Consider the following 24,521-nt stretch of genomic DNA (forward strand, 5'->3'; position numbering starts at 1 on the left):
GGAATTTGTATTATGTACCTAAATAACGGAACTTTGGGCTTAATAATTATTAATCCATTTAGTAATCTGTCCCTGGGTTGGTTATAAGAAGCAACAGATAATTTTACATAGAATTATAATAATAAAAAAAAAAATAAAATAAAATAAAAAAACGTGAGGCTCTAGAAGTTGCTTCTGTACTCTTACATTAACTGGTTATACTGGAATATTTATAGAATAGTTCTTAATGTAACATTAAATCATATCAAGAAAAAAGGAGATGGAGGTCGAATCCCCCTTTCCCCACTCCCTTCTAAGTATCCTACCGAAGAAAATGCTTATTTAAGAGCTTTTCAGTTGATAGTGTGAATAGCTGTGGCACGTGCCATCAGGTCAACTCCATAAATTAGAACATGGTGCCGAAATGTGTGCCTGCAACAGATTTGATTGAGCCAATGAACTGCTTTTGTTTATTTGGAAGAGGAAAGTGCGCATTTCATAACATTTCCTTTCATTCAAATTTTCTAGTCGACATTTTCAGTGAACCCGAGCAAAATTAGTGAACTTCGTGCTTGGATGGTTAAACACGGGTGGACCTGGTCAAGGGCAGCGGCATTTTATGTTCTTTTTTTTCCCTCATGATATAGCTGCATTTTTTTAAGAAAGATTTTTGTAGCGTTTAATTATTTTTAGTGGTACGATGAGGACGTCATTTGGAAGCAAATTTGGTGTTTTGGTGATTGTGTTGGAAATAATACTGAGTTTTATCTACGCCTTCTATGTAAAGTATGACACGGGTTTGGTCACTTCGAGACGTTTCCAAGAAGAAAGTGATCAAGAAAATTCTCTGGTTATAAATCATTCGAGTGAGCTAGTTTTCTTTATCTGTCTTTATCTATTATAAGATTTTATAATCGAAATCTATTAATAGTCTATTTTAAGTGCTATGATTTAAGCATTTATTCGTTAATTAGAAAATAATATAAAAAATGTAATATCGGAACTTAATCCTAGCTTGATTTTCACATCAAGTAGATTCCATTGGTCTCTAAAAGTTTGAGTTTTTAGTCTGTAGATCATAATTAGCTTCAGATCTGTGAACTGAGAAGGATATATCTCTTAATCCACAGACAGACCGATGTGAAAAGGATAGCTGCATCTTGTCGCAAATATTTATCTAAAGAAAATCAAGTTTCAGAACTGAATAACGTTTAGCTATACCCAATGACGGCACTGTACCATCCTGGTACAGTGACGTCATTGGGTATAACAATCTCTCTCTATGTTCACTGCGCATCAACGATGCCGTATGGTCACTCCGATGCTCGGTGATGTTCCACACCAGGCCTCGCCATGTAGTCCTGTTGTTTGCTTTTCTGGCGGCCTCAACTCTCTGAAGATCAGTCACTCCACACACGCCATCCATCCATCTCATTGATGGTCTACCCCTGCCTCTTTTCTCAGGAACTTTACCTTCTATTACTGTTCCGAGAAGTCCTCCTTCCATCCTTTCTATGTGTCCAAAATATTTTAACTTTATTCTGTCAATATCCTTAAGGAGCCTTAAAGTTATACTAATCTTTTCTAACACCCATTCATTTGTACGCCTTTCAGTATATGATATCCTCAACAGCCTTCTGTAACACCACATCTCAAAAGCAGATATCCGTTTCTTATCTGACTTCTTTAGGTTCCAAGTCTCGCATCCATAAGTCGCTGTTGGAAAAACAACTGCATCTAAAATCCTCAACTTTGTTCCCATGGATATAGATCCATCCTTCCAGATTTTAGACAGGTCTTTGACTGTTGTTTTAGTCATTTCTAACCTTTTTCTGACATCTTCTGAACAGCAATTCTTCACATTAATAATGGATCCCAGGTACTCAAACGTGCTGACTTCCTCAATTCTTTCTCCATTAAGGTACACTTGTTTCTCAAGAGCTTCTCTGTTTGTTTTTCCTTTGAGAACCATGATCTTTGTCTTGCTAGAATTGAGTTGAAGTCCTCTGTTATTACTGATCTTGATAACTTTGTCAAGAATTAGTCCTAGTTCTTCCATGTCATTACAAAGGAGTACTGTATCATCAGCGTACCTCAGATTACTGATCAATCTACCTCCTATCCTAATTCCTGTCCTGAGCTCATCCAATGCTTCACGCATGATGTCCTCTGCATATATACTAAACAAGTGAGGAGAAAGTAAACATCCTTGTGTAACTCCTTTTCCAACTTGAAGCTAGTCAGTCAATCCAACACCTGTTCTTACTGTGGCTTCTTGCTCCTTATACAAGTTGGCTATCAACCTGATAGCGTGTTGAGGAAAAACCCATTCTTTTCATTACTTCCCACAGTTTCACATGCAGTATAACAATCAAGGAATTTAAATACGTTTCTTTAGTTTCATCATTTGTAACCTATACCAAATATTATTTCAATGCATCCAACTACAGTGGAATTATTATTGTTATATTAACGGATTCCCAAAATGAATATAACTGATTACCATTCGAAAAATATTTTCCATGCCTGCAGTTTTAGTCCGCACAGGATGCAACATGGGATTTATAATAAAACACTCCAGTCATTACAGCTTGATACTTACAAGACTCAGGGTGAGTCTTGGAAATATATACTTCAAACTCCTTGAAATCATCGGTATTTATGAACTCTGCCATCAATGACAACTAAGACCTAAAAGCAGCAGTACATCGATTCTAAAAGTTAGTTAGGGTTATATTAGTTCTTTCTAATTTCTTTAGGGAATAAAAGGCTTTGCAGGATTTATTTGTTACTATGTTATTAAACGGATAGCTCCATTGAGTGTACGTTATGAAGCCCAATTCTATTTCTCCATGCTTGTCATACTTTGCTTTAAAGCAGTTCACCATAGATGGGCTCAACAATTCTTCATACAGCACATGCAACTTGTTCGTCGTTCATGATGAAAATAACGTACACCTAACCCCTTGCTAACTGTTTTCTTACTCAACTTTCAAGGGTTACCATTCGTTCCTGCTCCTTAAAGGGCCTCCGTAACGCAATCGCAAGGAGCGATATTTTCCACTCGGCTGGGAAAACATAAGTTTGAACCCTTTCCGGGATTCAACAAACCTTTATAGAAGAGTTCTTCACTTGAAGAACTCTTTTATAAAGAAGGGTTTTTCAAGTAAATGCAGAGAAGAGGGTTTTTCAAGTGAATGCAATTTTAGCGGTTTCTTACAGCGTAACAGAATTTGTGTACCATATCATATTGGTATGGTACACAGCCTGCGATCTCTTCAGTCCAAAATGCAAAATCCTGCACTTAGTCATATTAGTTCTTCAGTATTTCCAAACAATTATTTAAAACGTCTGTCAAAGATACCATGCCAGAGTCCTTTTTTATACTACTTCATAAAATTAAATATTGACTGTAAGATAGTTACAAATTTATATATATTAATATGATGAAGAGGTTGAAAGAACTCTTCTGTATATGCAAAGAAGATAAATGGCTACAGAGCAGAAAATTGGTACCAAAGTTGTACCAAATTTGTACCATTTGTACTAGCATTGTACCAAAATTGTAACATAGTATAAACTCGTGATAATTAATCTATGTTGATTCTACCTAAACCGCTCATTCGCAATAAATAATGACTTTCGTTATTTGGTACAGTAATTGGCTTTAGTATTTGTCCATGAATACTGAAATTTTAGACCAGTTAATGAAACGAGCGATTCACAATAGCTGGCTATCCAGTATGCCAGCACACGAGATAAATTATATCGAATTGTTGTGATTTTAATTCCAGTCGCTTCAATTTATAGAAATATTTTAACAGGTGATTTTAATAAAGAATTAATTAGATTGGATACGGCCCAGTTGTACCCGTTCCAGCATTAACCTACATACAGTTTTGCTGATGTCAAGCACGTTGGAACTTTTCTCAAGAAGATTTTCAAGGCAATTTCTCACGTCAGAAGGCTGTGTGATTTTGCAGGTAATAGCGCAAACGTCACACGAGAAGTTACCTCCAGCACCTACAAGTGAAGTAAACCACATCGAAAATAACTGCCGTAATTCAGAGAGCACAACTCACCTGTTTCGTTCTCGTTAGCTGTGAAGTTGGCACATATCCAGAGAAGTGCGGTGTGGAAATATGGACAATAGAAAGATCTCTGGAAAGGCTTATTTTTTTGGATGATAATTTATGTTTATAGTCGTTTCCTATGGGTGAAACAGCTTGAAATTTACCTTCTCTACCCAACCTCAAAATTATCTACAAGATTAGTTAACATAAACGATGAGATTTCTTTATTATTATTATTATTATTATTATTATTATTATTATTATTATTATTATTATTATTATTATGTTGCTGCCGCTCACGAAATGTGATTGCCAACCTATAGTACATTATGTACCGTGGGTGGGATAAAGATTTTGTTTTCTGTTTTTATCAATTATATATATATAATTGATAAAAAGTCCGTTGTAAATACCACTTCAAGCCTCCAATAAGCGGGAATTTTATATATTAAATCTTAGCAAGTAGGAAAGTGTATTTTACATATGGATATCACTCAAAACGGTTCCTTAAGAATTTATTTCAGCATTTCAGTGTACCACTCATATTTAATTTCAAATAAAATAAGAGTAGCATGAAAATCTTTAAAATTACTATGACTTTTTAATATAATTGGTACACAGTCAAAACAAGATATCTGTCAAACAACAATTTGACTGGCGATACAGAACAATTCAGATTCTACCCAAGAATCTAACAGTAGTCTGTCAGGTAGCGTCGTAAAATATGGACTGTACCAAGTAATGGCTTTTTTTTGTAGATCATATGGGGTCACTTCGTTGATGTTTAATTGCTGTAAATAGTTGGATAGCTTCTTGGAAATTGCACCAAGTGCACCGATAACTATTGGGATGACTTTGGTGTGTTTAAGCCACAGCCGACCAACTCCGATTGCCAGATCTCGATATTTATTGATTTTTTTTTCAAAAATACAAACTTGTCGATATTCTAAATGTGGTGATCAATTTGTATTCTAAAGTCCCAGAGAATTTTTGCTGTTTCATTTTCCAATACTGTCTCTATTTTATGTTGCCACCAGTTGTGAGAAGTAGAAAAACAATATTTTTTGCATACCTGCAAATCAATTATTTTGGCCACTTGATCATGGAGGTATTTATAATTAGTTTGGGTTTGGGCTATCTTACTTTAGGCAATATCTGATATTCTACAGTCTCATCATTCTGATCATGATCTGTAAGGGTTTTATTAGTGATGTTTCTCAATTTTTGCTTAGATTGAATTAGTTCGCAACGTATGCTATTGAGTAGCTAGAATAACTTCTTTTCCTTTTTAATATATCCATACTGTATTTTCTGCCATGTTTTGTCCACGTCAGTTTTTACTTGGTGTCGCGAAGAAATTGACCATGCAAGGGTTTATTTTTTCCAACGCACATATCAGTTATTTTGCAGTAAATTTTGTATTCGAATTTATTTCCCATTGCTTTCTGAAGGTCTCCTTGCGACTTGAAGCATTTACTTACTGTTATTGTGGATGTAATTTTTTAAACTAATTTCTTTTTCTTCTTCAACAGTTTGCATCACTTGCAGTAGACTCCGTCCACCTAATTTCTTGCTACATACAGCAGGGCAACATCACTTCATGGATGCAGAACGTGATACACAGTCATTATTGAGGAGTTGTGCGGTCCAAGTTGTTCATTCCACTATGCCAGTTGTGTATCGGATCGCAGGTATAGCCCAAGCGTTCATTGATCAAATTGTGTTCACTTCATTAAGTTTTGTTCTCAGAATATTCCTGACTCTTTTAGTGTATTCCGCTGCTGCCTTTGTTTAAACTTTCAAGTGGAAAATTATTATTATTATTATTAGTAGTAGTAGTAGTAGTAGTAGTAGTAATAGTAGTATCTTAAGACCACATGGAGTCAAAGACCCATCTAGGATGTTAATTTTGTCATATGTACAGCTCATTATACCGTACCTGAAACATATTCAGTTTCTCTGCAGACAAGTTCTCAAAGCAATGGATTCCAGTCATTCAAAACTCTCCATGCATAAAACCTGTTTCCCACCCTCCTTATGCAGCTTCCTGAGATGACCTCCTGTTTTCTCTCACGATCTCCCAGCATTTTATGAAAAACTCTTAAACGTTAATTCTATAAAAACCCATTACCAATTTGCACATCTCTATTATATCATCCCTCTTCCTCCTATCCACTTGATTCGTAAACTGCATCTTCTCAACCTTTCCTGATATTCAACATTCCAGAGATCAGAAACTATCTTAGTCAGTCGCCTCTGGACTCTTGCTAACATTTCTTCGTCCATGTCTCTGTACAGAAGTCCACGTGTGTTCGTTAATCAGAGCCTTCTACAATGGAACAAGAATCTCCCTACTTTTACAAGTCAGTGTCCTCAGCATCATTTGTCAGAATTCGTTGTATTGTCCTCACAATTTTAGCAACATATCCCCTAAATTTTAGATCCGCATTCACTATAACCCCAAGTTCTCTTATTTCCCCTCCACCTCCAACAATATATCCTCACTAAGAGTAAATCCTACATCCCAACTTTTTTCCCAAAATTTAAAATCTTACATTTCGCAACATTGAACTGGCATCCCCATTCTCGTGCCAATTCATTCAGCTTATTCATTCTAGTCTTCTTGTAAGGCAGCAACAGCTGCCCTGCTCCTCATAGTTCATCCCAACTTTGCATCATTTGTAAACACTGAATATCACCATTACGGTCTTCCACAATATCACTAACATAGTTAGTGATATTGTTAAACAGCAATAGCACTAAAACAAAACAGATCCCAAACCAACGAGGTGTCTACTAGAGACTTTTCTCTTCCGGGATATTGCTTCTCATACGCAACTTTTTCACATCTCTCACATAGGGTTGCCACCTTTTGGTAAGTCCAAAGCGGGACACACTTATCGAATATGAAAGTCTTCCTCTCTTCTAAATGTATAAAATGAAAAAGCCAAAGTTGAATATGTAATTCTAACCTTATAAAAAATTAAACGATTGAATACACTGGTACCGGTACTAGTGATTTAATAATATTTGTATTTTAAATATATAAGTTGTCCCGCTTAGGTGTAATTTGGGACGCTGAAAAGTTTCTTAAAATTCGGGATGTACCCGCCTAATTCGGGACAGGTGGCAACCCTACTATCACATAGTCAATCTCCAATCCAATGAACTAGTCTAATATTCAGCCCCATTCGCTCTAGTTTGGCTATAAACTTATCATGCGGTAATCTATCAGAAATCTTTGCAAAGTATAAGTATACTACTGTGTATCCATCTCTATATCGAATGCTGCTCTCATCTTATTGTAATATCATTATTATTATTTTTTGACTTCATTAGCTAACTACTGCTAATAGTACACTTTTGCTACCTTTAAAAACCGGGCCACCCTCCTTACCTGATCTTTGTATTCTCCTTATGGAATTGAGTAGTACAAAGAATTCTTTGTACTCCTCAATTCCACTCATCTTACGTTGTCTCCATAATGTTTCTTTCTCAGTATTGAATGCTTAATCTCTTCCATTCATTTCAAACCTATCTTTTAATCTGCTGATCCTTGGAATAAAGTTAGATATTGCTTCTACCAGATAGTTCTTGAATATAACCCAAGCAGCATTGATCTCTTTTCAATCCAACTCGACATTTCATAATACAGCTGCAGGCAGTTTCCTGAGCTTCTCTTAATCACCAACCTTGTAGTTCCACATATACCTTTACCTCGCAGAAGTCTTCACACGTTTGACAACCACTCAGGTAAACACTTAATGGTCACTCTCATCAGCTGATCTATAAAATCACCCATAATGATCACCATTTTCCTATTTACTTGGCTAATTTGCTTGTATATTTCATGGTCACTACTGTCCACATTACCAGGCCTATAGTAACATCTGACTAAGTACAGGGTGATCAAAATTTAACTATCGCAGTTTAAAGTCTTGTAGAGTACCACCCAGCGATCTAAATACTGCGAAGCTTTATAGAAATACATTATGAGTCACGCGGAGCGATCTCCGAAAAAAAAATTCAAATTCACTACCAGGGCGCCAGATGATGTATCGCATGTAGATGTAGTAATTTTTCTGTGTCTGTAAGGATAAAACTGATACAAGCATAATAACACATTTTTATTCACTTCTATTACGCATTAACGGCCTGCACTGGTCAATATACTGCCCTTCCCAGTACGCCATAAACTGCATCCTTTCCACAGTGTGTTCAACGGCAGAACGCAGCTGGTCGGGACTGATGTTGCGCACATGGTGTGTTATCCTATCTTTCAGTGCTGGAAAGTTATCAGGATGATCTTTAGAAGAATCTCCTGTATGGATCGACCGATTTGTGGAGGAGCCCAATCGTGTATGAAAATAACTGAATCCATGTAGTATTTTGCTGTACCACAGCTGCTGTAGCTGTGGTACAGCAAAACTGTTTATCATATCGCGATACCTCTCGGCAGTAACTGAGCAGGTCACAGGACCCAACTAGATAATGTCCTCAAAGAAGAATGGTCCAATGATAAACGAAGTTGTAAACCCGAACCAGATAGTTCTTTGGATGAATGCAAAGGAATTTTTTGGATTGCATGCTGGTTTTGCGTAGTCCATACTGGGCAATTGTAAGTATTCACAGCTCCGTTCAGGTAAAAGTGAGCCTCATTTACCCACAAAAACATCTACAGCCATGCAGCGTCCAATTCTACTTGAGCAAGGAATGATAAAGCGAATGTCAGTCAACTTTCAAAGTCCTGCGGGCGCAATTCCTGTGTCAGACTTATCTTGAATGGGTAGAAATGCAGAATCTTCCGTCATTTTCCAGACAGTTGTGTAAGGAACATCCATGTGTCTTGATACAGCACGTTCACTTCAGGGTAACCAACGCTATTATTCATGGCCTGCTCCACAACGGCAGTAGCAACTTCATTCACTTGTGAACTGATTGAGGAAAGGGGTTCCCCCTCTCCTCAATTATTATTATTATTATTATGGTATGTATGTATGTATGTAATTTATATGAGAAATAATAAAATGTTAAAAATTCTAAAAAAAATTATTATTATTAAATTAATTTAATTCAAATTCAATGCCAATAAATAACGCACCAATGAATTAACATTTATAATAAATAAGCATTTACTGATACGTTATTCAAATCATTTGCCAAATGGCTTGATCGAGTATTTTTCAAACAACAGGGCGTGTTCCCTTTGAGTGAAATAATATCCCCCAAAAAACTTTAGTCACATAATTCACAGCATATTACACCTGCCCAACTACGTTTTCAAAAGTACTAAGTGCAATGTGTATTATTTTCAGCTTTTCTGTAAGGTTTTATTCATGAATGTCATTTACGAGTACATGAAATACATATGTAAGTTAAAATTTCCATTTGCTGGAGAATATGCAAGCAGAATCCGCAAGTTGAATTCCCAAACTATAATTGCCTTAAATTAAGTTGTAAACATGTTACTTTGGAAGCAGTTTGTGCATTAAAATTAGGAGAAAATGCTTCAGCCTAAACGAATAATGAAACAAAAATGTTGGAGTCACTGTTTTAAATGCAATTTTACAGTTATCATTCAAGTTATGGGCATTATTAAAATTCTGCGCTGAGGAACACGATTGAATATCAGTGTGCATATATATATATATATGTTTAAGATACCAAGAAATTTTATAATCTTGGTTTTAATCCTTTTTCCCAAGTAAACAAACAAGTCAAGTTTGCGCCTGAACTCAGTTCAAGTTTGGAGGTGGTGCAACTCTTGGTAGTGCAAAACCAGGGCAACTCGTGGTAGAGGTGGGTAAAGCTCTGATCCCCTATCCTTAGTATTTCCCATAATGTAAAACATATCGCACTAGGAGATGTATGCTGTTATACATTATGGGTGGGGGTGGGTCACTACCCAGACCGGTTTCGACCTTTTTTGAGGTCTCATCGCTACAAGGTGCTTTGACCTTATTAAATAAGAATCTCCGGATGAGAGATAGATGTGGAAAGTTTTTTACCTTGGGTAAAAAACTTTCCCCCCAAGATGCAAATAACAAATGTAATTAGCCTTCACAATTGATATCACATGATACGTATCTTAATTTTTATGCAGTCGTCTTCTTTGTATAGCTTAATAATTACGCTTAACATGCCTTCATTTATTAATACAATTTAGATAAATAAAATACTTATTGCGATAGTCATTGGTTAAAAATATATAATGAAGTGAAAGAAGAAGGATTAGTTGCACAACGTTAAGCAGCCACAGACTGAATTTAACTAATATAGCCCAAATCTTACATGATATCAAGCAAACAAATAGATCACAGTGCCCTCTCGTACGGATAGCTTATTGCGTAATCAACATCAATAACTGGTTCGATAATAAGTGAGTTTGATATTAAGTGTATTTAAAACATAATATTATTTTGACTCTTTAAATATAAGAGGAGAAGGATGATTGTGTTCTGCCAATGCCAAAATATGGCACACTCACGCGCGCGCACACATACAAATAAACAAATGAATAGTTAGAAATGTCTATGTGTGATTGAATGTCAGCTGCTATCTGTTCAAATACAGATGCCAGTTTGAATGCTTTACTTGTCTCGTTAGGCTTAAATATTAGGACTCACCTCTCTCTCTCTCTCTCTCTGGCCCTTTTTCTCTGCTTCTGTTAGATCAGGCGTATTGCCAGAGAATTAAAAACGACGCTCGACTGAATACGTTTGTACACGATTACTTCCCTCATCAATTCTTCAGTTTCTGCATGAATGATTGCAGAGTTTCATGCTACCATAAGCTCAGTAGGCGTGTGGTTTCTTTCAACATATGAAAATAGTAACTGGTAACTTTATTGCTGCAGAGAATTTTTTTACTCCCCTGAAATGTGCTGCATGCTAACTTTCCGCCATCCTAACCATCTTTAATCATTGAGCGAAGTCTTCGTTTCTTGATCACATATGCGATCATTTACTATCCAGGAACTCTGCTTGTAAAATACCCTGAAGAAAGGATGTCTCAGGAATCCATCAAATACTGCAAACCTGCAATGCGGGCATGAGATTATTCTTGATGCCATTTGGAGATAAAATGACAGAAGGACCAGTCCTTGCTGGCTTGGACAGCGTCTTTACCTTCTAACTTACAAGCTATGGATGCGAATCCTAGTGCGGTATTGATGTTTTTGAAAGTTTCTAGCATAAAAATCTGCTTTCAAGCCCGAAGCAGTTTAACAAGCTCCATAGTTCTAGAGCAGAATTTCCTAATTATATAATCCTTATCCCACTTGCTAATGTGCAATATGTTTACAACCTTTCAGAGAGTACGCGAACACGCCGTACTGAGTAATTCTATTTGCACCGATGCGACACTAGAAAAGCTCTTCATCAATAAATTCGACTCTCTTCATTTTCATACGTTATGTTTATTTTCAGATATCTTAATTCTTTTCGGAACACAATCTATATCCATAGCTTTTACTGATGATAGTATTCCATTCCTCCTACTCATCGGATACTTGCAGTTCCAATCAAAAACCAATGACCTAAACCAGGAGTTCTCAATCTTTTTTCCCCTGTTGGCCCTTTCATAAAAGAATCTCTCCCTCACTAACCCCACTCACCCGAAAATATATGTATTTTAAAGTTAATGGGTTGATTTTAAAAACTGATAATATTTATTTATTAAAATATATAAAATAAAACATAAGTACAATTTGCTGATAATAGCAATTATTGTACTTTTGTTTATTAATAATTATTGTTTGCTTTATAGATAACTCTTATGATAATTTCGTAAAAATCGCAGGCGTTATCTGTCTATTTTAATGGGATAGTGGTGCCTATTAATTCGCAGTAATCTGTGTCGTATCTGGGCTAAAATTATTCACTTTTATCTAGATTCCCACGTTATAACAATCAGTAATTATTAATTATAATATAATTTGCCCATAGACCCCTATTTTATCTTTTAGGGTATATCGACCTCTCTTTCGTAAAGTAGTTCTGTAAGTCAATCATTTATCCTACAAGAGGCCTTAGTTTTCTAGTTTATATGTCCAATATACACATGGACTGATAAACTAACATATCTTTTATTGTAATTTAGCTCACATTCATGTCCTTGCTTTTAGTCTATTTGCTATTAATCTAAATAATACAATAAATGTTTAAAATTAATTAGGTTATTTTAATGTATTTCAAATAAAGTCAAAAACGTAATAATAAAATGTACTACTTATTAATTTGGGCCACATAATTACTCGTGTATCCTTATGTCAACGTTTCTGGAGCCATAATGCATACGCAAGACCTTTGTAGGCTCTATTCTTGTTATTAGTTAGAAGACCATTTTCTAAGACCACGAGATGGCGGCAAATGTCTGCAGCACCCCTTCCATGTTTCTAAAGTCGTCAATAGCTACGGGCTATATATATGACAGCTGTCTATCGATTTCCATAAAGTTAGGTAAGGTTGAAGGGGTCGCCTTGATTATTTTCTTGCGTGCACGCACGCACGCGCGCGCGCACACACACACACACACACACACGCGCGCGCGCACGCACACACACACACACACACACACACACACACACACACACACACACACACACACACACACACACACACACACACACACACACAGTAACGTATGCATTTCTGCAATATGCTAATACGGATATTCAATTTCTTGTTAATAACGCATCAAATTATTTGTTGTTTTCCAAGTGAAAAATATGCATTTGTATGCTTTACAAAACGAGGTTTATGGATGGTAAACACATCATTCCTTCAAAGTTACTTTAAATAACACTAATGATGAAAATAAAGATAAGTCGTCTTTTGTATTCATGATCGTCTGCCTTCTGCTTAAAACGTTTTGTAGGGAGTTGCGTAATATAGATAAAAACATTGCGTGTAAGAAAACAAGTATTAAGAAAGCAGAGGACTAAGAAAATGGAAAATTCGTCATGCTCTCTCTCTCTCTCTCTCTCTCTCTCTCTCTCTCTCTCTCTCTCTCAGTGTGATTATCACAGTTCTTTGGAACTGGAAACACACGACTGGAACTATTCTCTGTGATTCTTTTTTATTTAGAACAGCCAATGGAAATGCAGGCGGGCGCAGCAAGCAGGTGTACACATATCAACGCAACAGGTGGATGACAATGCGAGAAAGAACAGAGCTCTTTCTCGCCAGTATGCATTTACTGAATAGTCGTGATTCTAAGAAGTAGTTTTGGATATGCCTTAGTTATGTTTTGTCGCAAACTATAAACACGAAATTAACTGTGCGATTGATACTTAGGATTCAAGGCGAAATCGGTAAATGATGTCAAAGGCCAGCGGAAGAAGGTTTGGTTCAGTGGTGATTCTGTTTCAAATAGCTTTGCTGTTCGTTTTTGCTTTTTTTGTGAAATATGACAGTACTGCAGTCACTACTCTGGAACGCTCTACCTATGTAAGAGAGAATCCTTTGACTGTAGATTATCCTAGTAAGTAATTAATATTATTTATATTATCTATACATTAATAGCAGAAATTCAAATTAATTTCGTTAATTAATGTTAGCTCTGTGGCAGGACCTCTTTATTGCGAAAAAAGCAAATGCATTATAGAAAAACGATGGCAAAAGTCTAATATTGGGAGCTCAACATAATTTGATAGCACATTAGTTGTTGAAAGACAGGTGATTGTATTTCTTCCCTGTTATGTTTGTCATTGGTGCAATGTTTAATCATTATAATTGAAGTAATGATGAAATCATGTGCTCGCTAAACCAGTACTGATAGAGAAATAGCTCTGACACGTCTGGAAGCAAATAAAGGGGAATAAAATCAGGACACTGCATATTTAATGTCAGGAATTGTTAGACACGATTTTGGTCTATGTCATACATTAACAGCGATAAATTTCTACTGGCATATATGTAATTAAAAAATTGCTTATTTTGCATTCTGATTTACTTTTTAAAAAAATTTAAAACGAGCCGCGAACTATCATATCTGTTCACTGCACATATTAGAAAAAAAGTAATTAAAACTAACCCCAATAGACAATAATGAAATTCATTCTTGTCGATTCTTAATAATTACCGTTATGTGCTACATGTTACAGAAAAGACTGGTATGTCATTTGCCTTATAGAGTTGAAGATTTTATTCGTAAGTATTACACCCTCTAAATAGGAAGGATAATCCAAGTAACTAAGAACAGCAGAGATATCTCGACCTGTGATTCCCTGAGGCAAATGCTCCACAGCTTTCAGCAATATAGCCGTGCTAATGTTCAAACCAAGTTTGCAGGAAATCTCTGCTGAAATGTGTAATGCATCTCATAGAAAATGGTGTATAATTAAAAAAAAAAGCTAAAACATTTTAAAAATTATTGATATAAAATGAAATGTGTTATGCACCACAAAAATGACTTCTGTTTATTACTGTCTTATTACAATAACAGATAACAAGTCTGCTTCAAAATTTTGCATCTATTGAAAGATAAAAATTATATAAATAAAAGAAATAATTAAAAGAAAATAAACAAAACACACTGACAGCATGAAACCACAGCTAGCGCCACTTGTAGAGTAACTTAGGAACTGCAGGGATGTTAGAGGTTGGTTCGCCTTTCAAGGATGGATTCATTTCTTATTCTTGACAAAACAAGTAAATATTTTACGTCGAAATTTTGTAATTTCTTAGTTCGGATTCTTCATATTCCCCAGTTACTGAATATTAAAACACAAACCGTGATTAATAAAAATACTGTCAGTATTAAAATTTTAGTTTCGATATTTTCAGTTTTACTGAGATTATATTCCACATCTGCTGTGATAAAAGAGTGGACGTCGTCACATATTCGGTAAAAAAACACGCATGGTAAAAAAAAATATATATATATATATATATATATATATAATTTAATAGGCCCTAATAAAATAATATTACTTTATCACATTCTTATGAGTTTGGTTCATAGCAAAGTGACCCCGATGAATCGTTACAGAGCTAAAAAAAAAAAAAGCCCTGTAACGTTTGCTACATTCACCATAGAGGTTATCTTCTCAAAACCTTACCTTTTGACCCCGAGAAATTCTTTAAACCAGCCAATGAACACACAATCGACAGAAATGCTACACGTATCCGATGGAGTTGTCTAAGTATACATAACTATAAAAAAAATTTAAAAAATTAAAAATAAAAAACATTTAAGTCGTCAGTTAGTGTAAAAGTGTACTATAGTATATTGTATGGTAGTAGAGATGCATAAGTTGACTTCTTTTTTTTTTTTTTGCGTAAAAGTTACTGATTCAGAGAAAGACTGTGTGGAATTTAAAACTATGACAAACTCCATGGCTGAAATCTAAAGAAAAGCGGTTCATGTTTGTATAATGATTGATGGGAGATAATTATCCTTATTATTAAAATAAATGACGTTTTGTAATGCAGTTCAGCACTAAAGTAACTGAAGGAGAAACCGGCTTCCTGAACGACCTTGTATTCTTTCATGAAGGCCTTTAATGAATTCGGGAAAAAAAAAACTTTTTTAAATAGAAAGTTCACTTAATGACTGTTTATGGACAAATTCCCGTGTCTAACAGACCATTTTCTTTCATTACATTTTTTCTTGTTGTCCCAGTGGGCATATATTCAGCTGAGAACGTAACCTTACTTTTATGTTGAACGTATGCAATCAGCGCAATAATATTAAAAGTTATACAGCGCATCCAAGGATATTCCTCAATGTAGAGCAGGAAGTAGAGATGCTTCGAATTCATCACGTGATACTTGAAATATCTTTCCCGTGTGATTTCTACTTCTTCTCAAACTGGATGTTTCTCTTCAAGGACTGGCAATTTCCGTTAATGACATTGAAATAGGTTACTCATGACGTTGCAAACAATATCCTTTAGCTATTACAAGGTTTTCTAATTGCATTGTGAAAGCAGGAATTTCGAAGCTAACCGTCTTAAAAATGAAAACTAATTTCTGTTAAGAAAAGAAAAAGTCAAATTTCTTAATGAGACTCTACAAATGATTTGATAATAGTTTCTGAACTGTCTTGGTTCAGTGGTAATACAAACCTGCGTATAACTTTATGCGACTGATTTACGTCTTCTTCAGAGTTCTAATAGCAAAATTACAATAATTCTACTTTATCTCCTGAATACTTATTAGAAATACAGTACTCAATCACGCGTAAAATATACACTCACTAGTCAAAACATCAGATCACTTATCCACTTAGTAGCGTACACTGTCACCATGTAGGGCAATACCGGGTACGAAACTATCCCCAGGTAAGGATTAGCGGGCAAGGTGTGTTTATGAGGTTGAGAATACCTAGTGATGTTCATGAGGATAAGAAGATCCAGTGATGTTCATGAAGATGAGAAGATCTAGTTCAAGATAGCGTCACTATCTTGAACTAGATTTCCGGGTGGTCATAATGTTTTGGCTCATGAGTGTATGCATATACAATATATTCAAAACAACAATCTGTTTCAAGTCAGAAATGTGTACGGCCTAACTACTGAAGCATATTTTCTGATTTTATATATTTTTAGTATTTCAGGACATTCACATATTAGTGGTTTTCGGCATTGGATTCTTATTGGCCTTCATGAACAAATACAGCTATTCCTCGATTGGCATGAATTTTCTTATGTCTGGCTTATCGATGCAATGGGCAGTGATCATGCAGAGCGTCTTTCACATGGAAAACGGAAAAATCCCAGTGAACGTAATGAGGTAAGAACGTCTGATTTATTGCAGTACATTATTCTCCAACATGCGCTGAAATACTTTATTCCAGTAGAAAAATAGGCAAGTAAACTATGCATGAGTAGCTGTAAATGGCGGTATCAGGTTAAAACATATCAGACTTCGGTAAAACACTCCCCATTATCAATCGCAACTACTGTTATAACACTACCAATCTTGCAGATGTCTACTGGACAGCTACCATTAGAAATCAACGTCATAAGATATGCAACAAGCCTTGTAGGCTTGTTGCATATCTTATGATATGCAATAAGCTTATGGTAGCTTATTGCAATAAGCCTATGGTAGCTTTTACCATTATTGTAATGCAACAACTGTTTGGATGCATAAAGCGAATAATCAATGCAAGCATGATTTTATTCTCTCACCTTCGATAACACCCAGATTTCCAGGCAAGATCACATTTCTCATTCTAATATTAATCATTCCTGTAGGCCAGCGTTTCTCAACCTTTCTAAGCCCAAGGACCAGTAAAATGCCGAAAACAATTCTACGGACCACTAAGTTACAGAGGCGTAGCTGGGGGGGGGGGGGGAGATCCGCACCAGGCTGCACTTTTTTGGCGTTTAAGAAATCTTGCCATACTGTCTACGGCATATCTTTATTATTCGTCATTTTGCCGCTACAAGCTTAGCGGCAAAGTGACGAATAATAAAAGAGGGGTGAAGTGAACAACAATATAGTTTTATTGCTTCTGCCTCTGAACATTTTGACGCTATTTGTTGGTTTTTTTAAGTCTCCATTTGATTTCAATAATTTTGACTTACTTATTCAATTTTAATTTGTTTTGTTTGGATAATTAAAAAATACATTTATTTAATTAATTTAAGTCTGTCTGCGGACCACAGGTTGAGAACACTGCTGTAGGCTTTACTGGCACAAATACATCGTATCATGGATAATCTCGTCAGTCTTCAAGAAGCTTGCTGTTCCCCTTTCTGTTCCAGATACTTTTCATTTATACAACTACTAACGCTATACAAATTCAAAAGCTCCATAACCTTAAATCGTTGTCCAAGATCAACAGTGCATCAAAATCCTCTCTTAAAATGGTTAATGCTCTCCAGAAATGAGCATTCCTCAAAATAGATGGGTCCTCGATTCCAGTCACTTTCTCACAGATATTCTGTTTCTGTCCTATGCCTTTTCTAGTTGTTTTCATGGACTCTGTTTTACTGAACTGGCTTCCATTACTCTGGAGGTTTCCTCTAAACAAGTAAAAACACGTGCAGCTGCTGATCATATCTGTACACTGTTCAGTTTCCAACCTACCAAACTAACGTCTCCTCTTTCACTGCAACCATTTCTGAACTTTCGGAGTATAGAAATAGTTGCAATGAGAGAGGAAGAAGAAAAGTTGCAGTTTTCCCGAAACAGAGCAATCTCGTGTTGGTCAAGAAGCACATTAATCGGTTCTGTCGTTCTAAACTACGCCCCCCCCCCCCCACATACACACGCAATGTAACATGGCATTTGATGGCTCCAGATGCCAAGTGGAGTCTATCACAATTTATATTAATTTTTTTAAATATGTAACTCATCCATAAATAGTTTAAGCCTATCGTACATTTAAGTACTTTTCGGTGGATTAAAAGAACAAACATAGCATTTTTTTTTAAACTCACCTCAGCCTTCGAATAAAGAGAATGATGATCTCACACTAGGCGACGACATTCGTTTGCAATCTAAAGACAGTTACAAACCTCCATGTCTACAGTGGGATTCGAACTGGTTCGTACGCAGTGGAGAGTAGGTACGCTATCGACTAAGTCAATCAGGCTAGCACATTAATGAAATAAAACAGTTATTATTATTATTATTACACACACACACACACACACACACACACACACACACACACACACACACACACACACACACACACACCTTAATAAGAATGGATTCTGGATGTATTAAATATGTTTGTCGGCTTTGTTGTTCTGTTGGTTAGCATCTCCGCTTTTCATGTTTATAATTGTCTTTAGGTAGGAGATGAATTTCATCACCCAGAGTGGGACTATTGTCCCGTTTACTGGAAAGCTGAAGTGGTTTGAAAAAGTTGCATGTTTGGTCTCCAGAACAGATTCTGGGATCATATAAAAAATAAATATAAAATCCAAAATTAATAAAACGAAATCAGAAAAATATTCTTAACTCACCTAGGTACGAATCTACTACGGGTTTAGGTACTATAGAGTTACGTTAAAGGTTGAATTAAAGGATATTGTAAGATTTTTTTTCTTTTTGCTATTTTTGCAACAAATTCTTTATTCTCTTCTCTCCCTTTTTTATTTATATTTATTTATTTATCAATTATCCTAAGCTTGATTGGAGCCGATTTCGCCGCTGCTAGCGTCCTCGTCTCTGCAGGCTGTTTTCTTGGTCAAGCGAGTCCCATACAGCTGGTGATCATGACCATCATTGAGATTGCGCTGTACGAAGTCAACTATTACGTGAATTCGTCCAAATTTGGGGTAAGTATATCGAAAGTATGGTAGATACATAACTAGAAAGTATTTCTAATGATATTTATGAATATACTTGAGAATAGGATCCACAGCATCTCTTTATTATAACTATTTATCTGAGTAATATTATGACTATTTGAAAATAGTGTTTTATTGAAAATTATCTGGATAGTAAACTGAAATATACATCAGAACATTTTAATGAGAGATGAGTTATATTTACCTCTATCTAGCTTAGTTTTAAAGCATAATATTAAAAAAATACCAGTTTTCTTTTAATTGAATATAAAGAAACTCTTAAAACTAAAATATAAATCCATCTGATTAAAATCATTTCGATTTGAAAACGCTAAGTTAGATGGTCTTGGGCGTGGACAGCAGGATTTTTTCCGCCAGTTTATCTGGGGTTTTTCATCCTGCAAGCAGGCAAACCGGACCCTTGAGCACACAGACTACAGTCATTAAATATGAAGGCAAGGAAGACAACGGGAAACCACCTTGCGTTACTATCTCCCTAGTAATCAGTTGCAATCCTCTCAAAAGAGGAAGCCACAGGATCATATATATATATATATATATATATATATATATATATATATATATATATATATATATATATATATATATATATATATATATATATATATATATATAACTAGAAAGTATTTCTATATATATATACATAACTAGAAAGTATTTCTAATTATGTAAAGTATTTTTAAATAAATAGATTTCATTGTAAATGAAATATACCCTTTAACCAATGATCCATACTTAAGAATTTGAAAGCTAAACAAATTACCGTATTTACTCGAATATAACTCGCATTTCCCCTCAAAATTAAAGCGAAAAAAAAAAATTGTGGTGCAAGATATATGCGGGGATTTTCGGAAACTAAAGTTTTCAGAAAAAAAAAACTGAAAATGGGTATGACTTACCAAGAAGTTCCTATTCGCCATCATTACTTCTGGCCTCGAGAGGGGTTTCCTTGTGTGCATCGTCAAAAGTCATATACCCAAAAAGCATAATCTTCTTTCCCATTATTTCAAGCAAAAATTACCAGTAATTTACATGACTTGAGATACCTAATGAGCAATTCTTCACAAATGACTAATGAGAAGTGAAAGCAGAGCACGAAACAGACAACAATGGTAGGCCAGTAGAGACAGAGCAGTTATGAAGACGTGCATATGATTGGTGCGGTATTAACAAAAGATCGCGCGACCCAAAGACAAAAGCAAGCCGACAGTTGAGTTGGCTCTCATTTTAACAATTGAGTTGAAATGTTAATTCTCTTCAACAGAATTCCATAATATCTAAAACACATTCACTGTATATTTCTTAGTTTTAACACGTTCACGACGGGGTGGTATCAAACAAAACCATATGTTGCCAGTGCAACATATGGTTTTGCTTGAGTCTATGCAGCAGTTAATGTGGAATGGGACATGTGATTCATTATTTAGTGCCGTTTTTATCCCAGTTCTCTGTAATTGAACTATTTGTTGAGAAATATATTACACAGTTTGCAAATGTCTCTGTACGTTATTCAGAGACATAACAAAACTAACTGTTTTTCGTGTGTCTGTTGTGGAGGGCGTGTTGTTTACCGCAGGAGCGAGTTACTATCGCCACGACGTTCGCGTCAGGGCGATAGTAACTCGCAATTTGAGTAAAAGAATTCATTCATAATATAATTTAATATATATTTTTATCCCTCAATATATATATATATATATATATATATATATATATATATATATAATTTATCAAGAAAATTTAATTCTTTTTTTCTTAATAATGATTCCATGTTAATGATGCATAGCCGACGCGTACCACGCTTTGAGAAACACTGCTCTAGGGGATATCCCTTTTCTTTTTATGGGGAGGAATGAAAGTTACGTTCACTGGAGCAAACGTCTTCTACCTTCACATAAATCTGGCCAATTCATCTTCACAACAAAAGTCTTTATGCGCATCGAATCCCACACAAAATTCTAATCGATGTCTTTTCAACCAAAGAGCGTCGCCTCTACGGACTGTGCTACTTAGGTGATAAATAAGATATTATGAGTAGATCTTCGTTTTAGAAATATTCTTCATACTTTTCACTGGTATGGAGGTAACGGGAAAATAACATACTCAAAATTTCCGTTTCTCTCAGCTGAAGTTAGCAAAATTGAATACAGTGCACAGTTGGCGGAGATGTCACCTTGGAAAAAATCAAAGAGCGAATCCTTGGGTTTTGTAATAGATTTAAAAGAAATCGGTGCATGAATGGATCGCTATTTAATGCGATTGGATTGAGCCAGTCATCATTCTGCTCCTCTTTTAGGTTATGAGTTAGCAAATATCAACTCATTCAGCAATTCTAAGTGAAATATTTTTGATTTTATCTTCTCTTACTTCACGCATCTAGTTTAAAACAAACTTTGTCCTAGTATTCGGAGATTTACAAGGTCAGAGAAACATGGTTGTATCACGTGATCGCAGGATGACGCCTCATTACGCGTATACTTGTCCAGTCATGAGAGATTAGAACAGATTTTATTTATTTATTTAGTAACGAATGGAACTCTAGTTCCAAAACATCAGCAGAAACTCGCTGATTTTATTTCATTTGAGATTTGCTTTGTCAGGGAGTGTGGAAATGCATGTTTGAATGTGTTTATATTTTTAATAAGTTTTTTCTATAGATATCACCCAAAAGATCGTAGATCAGTCCGTGTTTATTTACTTAGAAAGAAGGTGGATGAATGAAAAATTCATTATCTGTTAACCTTAATGTACACGGCATGATCTGATCGTTACATATTTGAAATTTCTTAATGAAAACAAAGCAATTTATTTTTTGAAATAGAAGAAAAAGTCTTTGTTTATTTCGTTACTTAGCTTTCATTCTTCTTCGGCTCACCACGAATTTTAATCGTTTCAAAAAAAAAAAAAAAAAAAATCCATCTGTAAACTGTGTTTCTGAATACAAATGTAAGGGTCAAGTCAGTAGCTGTGAAAGCTCCTATTCCACGATGCGAATCTCTTTAATCTGTTTTGCAAAATATCCAAATATATTCAGATGTATTGTTGTTTACTTTGATTACTTTAAGTGGTGGCTCGTGACTTGAAATCGTGGGGTGCTGCAACTTTCGAAATATACATACATGTTTATACGTGTTTGGATAAAATATCAAAATTATGGTAAAAATTAAATTTAAAAAAATTAAACTTGAAAAAAATATTGTTTATTATCGATAAAATTATACAGTTTAGTATAATTCAAAATTACTTAAAAAAAAATCCATTATCATAACCCCAATAATGTTCTAAAAAAACTATAATAAATGTTATGTCTTTAATTGTAAAGTCCAAATATTTAAAGAGACAGAGTAAAGACGATAAGCACTACAAACACTCTAATACTGACGCAAACTGCATATAAACAACAGTGGAACTGCGCGACGGACAGTGCTGCATTACGCTAATAGCTCGCATCTCACTATGATGTGCATATGCTTGCGCGCGTAGCAATATGGCACTGTGGTAAACACAGTGCTGCTAGCGTCCTTCGCCCTCCTAAGTGCTACAAGATGGATTTCTATTATTTTTTATGCAAAATAAGAGAATTAGGATTATAGGATTGTTGATGATAAAATTAAATATTACAAGCAAATATAAATAAATGAATAAATATATTTATATATCGAGAAAAATTGGGGGTGCACGAGCCTCCCCGGATTACTTTGATTACTTGTTTACTTTGATGTCAGTTCCAATACGGCCGAGTCCGTTTTGTGTTTAATGCTACACATACTGGTCACTGAATTAGAAAACCTTTATGCAGATGCACGTAATAGTTACTTACGCAGTGTATATGTAAAATACTTGGTCACATGGGCGCCAAGTGTTCTAGGCACATATTTAAGAAAGCTGCTAGTCAGTAGTCGTCAATAGAGTGTTGATCACAATGGGAAAAACAAAGGATTTTTTAGAGTTTGATAAAGGGCTTATTGTATCATATGGTCCTAAGATCTGTCAGGAACGAGCTGTCGTCTGAAAATGCTTGTACGGACAAAGAGAACTTGTCCGTAGAAATTCTCTGTACGCAGCAATCGAAGCATTTAATGAAGGCGGTTCCTGACCCATATCTCAAAGAACTATGCACAGCAAGTTGATCGGTATTGGCAGTCACATGTCGATATGGAAACAACGTTATGGAATAAAATTTCAAATTCATGTTTAATTATGATACAGCACAAGAAAATTCCATTCTCTCACTTTCTCTCGTGTTGCCGGTACAATTATATTTAAAATTAAAAAACGTAATGACTTAAATAATTCTACGTTCTACTTTCACACTGCAATGTCCCACGTAAACTATACGACTGATTTCTGCCATCTACGTGCCACACACACAGAGCCGGCGCTAGGGTCTTTGTCGCCCGCATGCAATTTCTATCTAAGTGCCCCTGTAACGATCCGGGAGTGTGTGGTTCTTTTACGATAATAAAAATTTAAATTATTTGAAATTTCTTAAATAAATTTTGACAGAACAGCCACACGTTGGTTCGCTAAATGTAACGAACCGGGTGTGTTGACTAAGCAGAATAATCGTTAAAAATCCGAATATTCAAAAAATTCTCAAAAGTTAAAGCAAATTTTGATAAAGTCACTTCACTTTAATCGTTGAATATAATGATGCAAGGATTATAGCCTTCTCACCGATCCGAATCGCTAACAAAATTAAAATGAATTTTAATTAAAGTTAAAATTTATTTGAACTTAAGTTCAAAAAAATTCTTGCATTTTACAAATTACTAAATTCTTAGTAACTTGTAAAAATTTTTTAATAATTTTTATAAGTGGAACTATCTTTTAGGAAAATAAAAGAAACTCAAGATGGATGAGAAAATAAGAAAAAAATTCAGAAATAATTAGAACATTTAAGATAAGTATTCAAAAAATAACATCTTTACAGAATAACAGAAAATAAATTAAATTACATGAATATACTTGAAATTTTTTAAATTAAAATTTTAAGGTTTTTGATTTCATATTCACAAAATTAGAAATAATGGTCTTAACGTCTAATTCCGCACATATATCATTTTCAGTACTATTAACGCCAAACTAACAAGCCTATTTCGTAACATACTTGTTCATAAGTAGGTTTTAATCAATTTTCAACTTGGAAAAGGAACGTTCACCGCTCGCTACATTAACAGTTGAGGTTAATA

At 35.1% G+C, this 24,521-nt stretch overlaps 1 protein-coding gene across 3 annotated transcripts in view; it reads left to right on the forward strand.

The window, feature by feature from the left end:
• Positions 1 to 576: 576 nt before the first annotated feature.
• The window catches only part of LOC150094020 (ammonium transporter Rh type B-like), a 37,463-nt gene continuing 13,518 nt past the window's right edge, over positions 577 to 24,521 (forward strand). The window contains exons 1-3 of one of the 3 annotated variants that reach the window (XM_090412884.1): positions 577 to 845; positions 16,606 to 16,789; positions 19,146 to 19,296. In XM_090412884.1, coding sequence (XP_090269010.1) covers positions 680 to 845; positions 16,606 to 16,789; positions 19,146 to 19,296 — 501 coding nt within the window. In that variant the 5' untranslated portion in view covers positions 577 to 679. Of the gene's footprint in view, positions 846 to 5,687; positions 5,744 to 13,358; positions 13,536 to 16,605; positions 16,790 to 19,145; positions 19,297 to 24,521 lie in introns of those variants that run through there. The other 2 variants (XM_090412887.1, XM_090412885.1) reach the window with 2 other exon arrangements.

This window comes from Typopeltis vanoorti, chromosome 23, assembly GCF_054136105.1.
Source record: "Typopeltis vanoorti isolate ZY-2024b chromosome 23, IOZ_Tvanoo_1.0, whole genome shotgun sequence".
NCBI lineage: Eukaryota > Metazoa > Arthropoda > Arachnida > Uropygi > Thelyphonidae > Typopeltis > Typopeltis vanoorti.